This window comes from Xiphias gladius, chromosome 21 (assembly GCF_016859285.1).
Source record: "Xiphias gladius isolate SHS-SW01 ecotype Sanya breed wild chromosome 21, ASM1685928v1, whole genome shotgun sequence".
NCBI lineage: Eukaryota > Metazoa > Chordata > Actinopteri > Istiophoriformes > Xiphiidae > Xiphias > Xiphias gladius.
Window position 1 is genome coordinate 18,428,089 of NC_053420.1, and position 6,105 is coordinate 18,434,193.

General features: G+C 40.6%; 1 protein-coding gene across 1 annotated transcript; it reads left to right on the top strand.

Annotated features, from left to right (window-relative positions):
- The first annotated feature begins 2,321 nt into the window (after window positions 1–2,321).
- apof (apolipoprotein F) lies at window positions 2,322–5,885 on the top strand. The gene is made up of 2 exons (XM_040158650.1): window positions 2,322–2,513; window positions 3,182–5,885. Exons 1-2 carry the CDS (start codon window positions 2,342–2,344, stop codon window positions 4,552–4,554), a joined length of 1,545 nt encoding a protein of 514 aa, XP_040014584.1. The 5' UTR covers window positions 2,322–2,341; the 3' UTR covers window positions 4,555–5,885.
- Window positions 5,886–6,105: the final 220 nt, after the last annotated feature.

A 6,105-nucleotide genomic window follows, 5' to 3' on the forward strand; every position in this document is an offset into this window, starting at 1 on the left:
AATAAATAGAAATAGAATAAAAGACGATGACTTTTTACTGTGACTTACATAACATACTCCTCATTTCAGTTTCTGTTTTCCTTTTGCTTTTCCTTTCTGCTCGTGTTTGTCCTGCAAACACTTTAATAATGACTTTACAGTTACAGCTTTTCCAGAGAAGTACACACCCTTTTCCTTTTTAAATGGGCACTTGTGTTTGTGTTTCCTCACACATGTCCTCATGAGGGTGTGTGTGCAAAAATAATTTTTATTGATTGGGCAGACATGAAAAATAAACAGCTTATTTGGCCTGAATCGTCCCCGTTCGATGTAGTCCAGTGTCATACCACGTCCTCTTTTATCAGAACAGATTATGAGGTATTTAAAAAAAATGGCACATTTCATCCAGCAAATCAGCAGAAGGCCACACCTGTTAAGTGTTTTCTACACTGAACCCTCATACCGACAATACATCTTCTGCCTGTGTATTGCACTTACCATAAAATACACCATTGCTGGTCTATAAAGCACTGAATGGTACCTGCTGCTACATAATGATCTGATATGGCACGCTCTCTGCCCCCAGAATCAAAACTAACAGCGACAAGCAGCATTCGGTTTTTATGCACCACATATCTGAGGCCTGCTCCGACTCTCAGATCTTTTAAATCAAGGCTTAGAAACACCCTTGTTTGTGGCTGCCTTTTACTGAATTAAACATGGGACTATTTATTCGTATCTTTCACAGCACTGAGGCTGTACTGTAAACTTTTATTCTCCTGTTTGATCACTTTTAGCTTATTTTTCATACTCTATATAATTTTTACTCCTTTTTAATTTCTTCTTCTTATCTGTTTGTGTATATTTTATATCTTGTCTTAATGCCTTTTTATGTCTTACATACAATACTTTTAATTGTTGTGTTACTGAAAGGTACCATACAACTAAATTTGCCTTGCCTATTGAAAAAACTGCTGCAATGCCTGGCATATACATACATAGAGAATCATATATCAAATACTTAGAAAAGACCATAACAACAAAGTGTAGAGTTCTTATTTGCAGTAAGACTCTCCTAATAAATTTCATTTATAAATGAAATTATACAATAGGCAGGAACATTACAATGAACTGAAACTATAACACCTTCAGAAGCTAGTTTTACATAGCACCCGGATTATGAAGGGGAAGCAACATTCATAGCTGATACAAGACTTTGACTCTTAACACAGGTTTTTGTGCCACTATGATGAATCTTTGATGCTTTTTTAAATTTTTTGCCACTGTGGACCATTTATTCAGGAATGAGTCTTGTCCTTTCAGTTTAAAGAGAGGGAAAAAAAACTCAGGAGTACTGTCATTGAATAAAGCTGTGTTTTTTTGTGTCAGCGTAGAAAGAGAGAGTGTGTGTGTGTGTGTGTGTGTGTGTAAAAGAGAAAAAGGACACCAGTGAGTGAAAGGAAGTGAGAGTGAGAGAGGTATAGTAGAAGTGGGAGGAGGCTAAATTCTTTGACTAAATTAAATGAGAGTGGTCTTTTGTACTAAATGTTGGTCACAGTGCAAATACAACTAGAAATAAAAAGAAGCATGCATACCACTGGTGTTTTTTTTTAAATTACTTATCTTTTATTGACTACATTGGTCATTTCAACTTCAAGTTAAGCTTGTAATAAGTAAAGCACAGTCCGAGCGATTTCCGGTTAATTAGGTCTGGCTCTAAAATGTAATAAATGTTGAAGAATTAAATCCATCATCACAGCGTATCTGGTAACGTCACATTTCTAACTGACACTGATCCAAGGCAGGGTCAGGCTATTGTTGGTGCCCTGATTGCCACAGAGATGGACTTTTACTGACATTTCTATAGCGTGAGTAGATTGGGCCTCAGAGGGGAAAAGTCTATTCTTAGATGGAGTTCAAGAGAAAAGCAAATGCTAGATTAGATTTAAAAATAAGGGATCAGGGAGTGTGAACAGGTAGGCAGAAACAAAAATACACCAATTACAATACAGAGTTTTGTGCGGATTTTATTTCATCTTATGAAAGACTGAAGTCTTTACCTCTGATAGCCCTCTGTCTTTCCTCACTTCACTTCTTGGCTTTATAAGAGAAAAATTTGCTCACGGGATGAGGGGAGATTTCTTGCAAGTATTTGGGTCAAATCAAAACCTACCAACTGCGAGAGAAGGAGCAGATGGACGGTGGGGGATGAGGAGTAGCAGGGCAGACAAACAACACTGCTTTAGAACACATGGACTTTCCCCACGTGAATCAATATTCAAGCCCTGATCTCCCTGTTGAGCAACGAGGCCAAAGAGAAGAGGAGGCTGAAAGACACATGAGACAGAGGGAGGGCTGTGGGATGTCATGTGTAAAGAAAGAGATTCTCATTGGAGGCAAAGAGAAAGAAGATCGCTATGCATGTTTTGAGAAAAACGGGGTGGGGGGGACAAAAAGCATCCTACATGCTGAAGCCATTTTGGTCACACTGCTACACTCTGGACTCCAGGACTCCAGATCTGATTATAACTACGGTAGGTGCGGGACAAATAGCTGTGGCAGGATCAAAAGATGCAATGAAACTATGAAGTTGTGGGTTGCACAACATTTCTATTTTTAGTTGTAGTCAGTGCAGGAAAAAGAGGACATGCAGAAATGTTTCAGCCCAATGTCAAGGCTCCATATTTGGATGCACTGCTCTTTCTAGCATGGTGAAAAAAATGATTAAACCATTTTAAAATATTGATTTTTTTTTTTTTTTTTTTTTGTTTATTTTGTTTTTAACCTTTTATTAAATTTAGTAAATGCAGTAGTTTTTCACTCAACTTAAGTCACAGGGGGACAAATGCTTCATTTATCAATGTTCTGCCTCAAGATTTTAAGATATCTACTCATGTAATAAGCTCATTTTACACTACATTATACTTTTTTAGATTTTCAGGCAGATTGTTTTAAAATTCTTATATTATACCATATAGATGAAGAACTAATTGTGATACAAAAACCCTACCGAATAATTTATGACAACAAGTCATTTAGTATTTTCTTTGTGTCTGCAGAGAAACAAGTGCAGACACAAACAGCTGGAAAACAGCCAATTAATCTCAATAAAAGCTCATGTCTTCAAAGTCACTCTTTATTCGGTTCATTCAATTAGGACTCATTTTGTGATGTTTTTGGCTTATTTTTCTTTATACTTCAGTGTTAAGTGTAGTGGCATTGAGGAGGAGCTCTAACAAGAGTGGAATGATGTCCTCCAAGCTGAAGTGGCTGATTGTGATCCAGCTCCTGCTGAATGAACAGGCTCTGTGCAGGATCCCACCTCCTCTGACTCAGAGGAGCACTCTGCTTCTAGGACCTGACCTCCATGGAGAGTTGGAGGAAACGGCCCAACAGGATCATCAGTCTATCCTGGGATCCCGACTCCAGCTCGGCCTCTCATCTGCTGAAAAGACTGGTCCTGTATCATTGGTTGTGCAAAACGAGGAGAGAGTCCATTCTGCCAAGAATATGATATCAGGCCTCAGGGTGAAGCTTCAGGGGCAGATTCAAGATCATTTCCACATTCAAGGGAACATCAGCTGTGAAGAGCTTCTGTCTGCCAGCACTGTGGACGACCCATTGTCCTCCGTGTTCCCCCGGGAGCTGCTGGGTCTCTCTCTAGTGCCTGTGTTGGTGGTGGCAGGATGCCCAAAGGAGGCACAGACCCTTTTGCTGAAGCTGTACGACCTGTTGGGAATGGGGGATACGGAGGAGCTCCTGATGGAGCTGCAAAGTCTGATAAAGAGGAGGATGAGCAAGTCAGCATCTACACCAGCACCCGCATCAGCTGCATCGTCTTCAGAGAGGGATCAAGCAGGGCGCCACATACAGGCTGTGATTTTTAACATCCAGCAGCTGGTGATGGTGGGAGAAGAAACCTCTACACAGGAAGGACATTGTGATGGTTGGACCAGGGTGAATGGAACCATGCTGGTGGGAACAGCTGTGGAGGGGGCCACAGGTAGACAGGAGGAGGCTGTGAACGGCTGCGAGAGACTGGGAGTCCTGTGTGCTGGTGTGACCAGCAGTGGACTGCTAACACCTAACATGTACCAGGCAGTGCTGAAGAGAGGCAGTCGTATCCTGCCATCTGACTCCCCAGGGTCCGAATGTTGGATCCGTCATTGTAGTGCAGAGGAGGAATTTTCGATCCCTGCTGCTTCAGGCCGACGGATGAAGCGCAGCCCCCAGAGGAGCTGTATCAACAAAAGTGAGCAGCGTGTGTACAACGTGGTGGAGTGGATCCCTGCAGTCAGCACCCTCTACAACCTCGGCACAGCAGTGTATTATGCCTCAGTTAACTGCTCGGAAACAGCCAAGGAGAGGGCCATCCTCAGCGCTGTCGACCTGGGCACAGATGCTCTCATGGTTGCCACAGGGGGGACTGCTGGGGTGGCAGGATACGCTCTGGGTGCAGGGGTGAAGACCGGTATGAAAGCTGGAGTCAGGTATCTGCTGAACTCCATGAAGCAGGATGATGACATTTTGGTGAACAAGTTCAGCTGGGAGGAGGGCGTCATCACCGTCCAGTAGCCTGAGGGATCAACAAATCAGCCTGTGAAGTTTTAATTAGTTTATACGTTTAAAAAAAAGGATCAGCGTTTGTTAAAATGTGACAAACTAGCGTACCAGACTTAATATATTCTAGGTTATATGGAAAATTATTGAATTCCTCAGTGGATTATCAGAATCACATCTTGTGTGACTGTGCACACAAACCTCATTTTACACAATTTGACTCAATAATTATTCTTTATTAAAGCTGATGCCTGTGATTTTCACTTAGTCTGTAAATTTAAGAATTTTTTTTTATTTTTGTAGAGGAAGATAATCTAACATACAAACAAAATAAAAATACAGTTTGTTAATAAGTGGATTACATTACATGTTACAATAACTGTAAATAATCTCAGTAATCTATAACAATAGGTCACCTCAGAAAGTAACCTTTGAACCTAGGCTTTTAGAAAAGTGTCTCATTTTGTGTATAATAGATAAAATAGTAGAACAATTTATCATATTAAGCAGCAACATTTAAAGTACTGGTCTCAGGAATCTAAGCCCTTAAACCCTCAAGACTTTGATTTTGCCCTCCATCCTCCGTTCACTGACCTTCCTCATGCTTGTTTATTTTCCTCCTCCCATCAAAACCCTTTGTCAGGTCAGAGTCACATTCTCACCTCTGGTGTAACTGCAGGGACAATAGACTGGGAACTAAATTTTGTTGTTTTATATGTTTTTCTTTAAATGTTAATAAATCGTATATTAAATGTGTTTGCATACAGTTTGCTGTGGGTGTGGTAGTCTAGTACATAATCAGACTGCTTGCTCTAGAGTAAGCCTGTTTTTTTTAATGGTAAATGAAACAGTGGGCAACGCGACAAGAAATTATCATTTAATGTGCATGGTCACATTAAATGCAGAGGGCTGGAAAGGGAGATTAATGAGAATAGAGTAACTGACCTTTACCAGCATATTGATGGCCTCGTGTTGTCAAGCTGATTTTGAAATACACATGCTCTGTAGAGGAAAGTAAAACCGCCCCCTACAGGCATAAAGATGAATGAATATAAGTAAAAAAGCAAAGACAACACATCAACACGTCCATTAGGAGCACTTCTATCTATGATGAGAGCCGTGGACGTTACTCATGGTCATGTGTTACGACAAACATTTGATGTGCTTAAGGCAAACTATTAAAACTGAAGTGAGGGCCACACTCTCTGGCTGTTAGTTTATCACACTTTTCTTTTCTTTTTTTATCTACGGAACTTCATGCTCGCTCAAAGAACAGAGCCCTTTTTCACTGAACACATTTTGACTTGTCACGGTAGGAAAAGTGCAGGTGTTAATAATAAAATCAACGATGTCTGAATCCCATTTATCTGCTTCCGTTTCAGGGTCCTGTATATTGTATTGTGCATGCTGGCTCACTGGCACACTGTCATGGCTTACTGGGACATTTGAATAGAACAGAATCACTATTAATGTTATTACAGTGACGGCTTTAAAAAAGGATCTATTTGCATGCCTATTTGAACCCAGCTGGCTGACACCTCTCAGTTGAATTTGCATTCTCTCTCA

What these genes read in the sequence shown, in the direction of transcription:
- apof (XM_040158650.1), top strand. Translation starts at nt 2,342, where the DNA reads ATGTCATGTGTAAAGAAAGAGATTCTCATTGGAGGCAAAGAGAAAGAA. An exon ending in CAGATCTGATTATAACTACG is followed by an intron (nt 2,514 to 3,181) that starts GTAGGTGCGGGA and finishes TTTATACTTCAG; the next exon opens with TGTTAAGTGTAGTGGCATTG.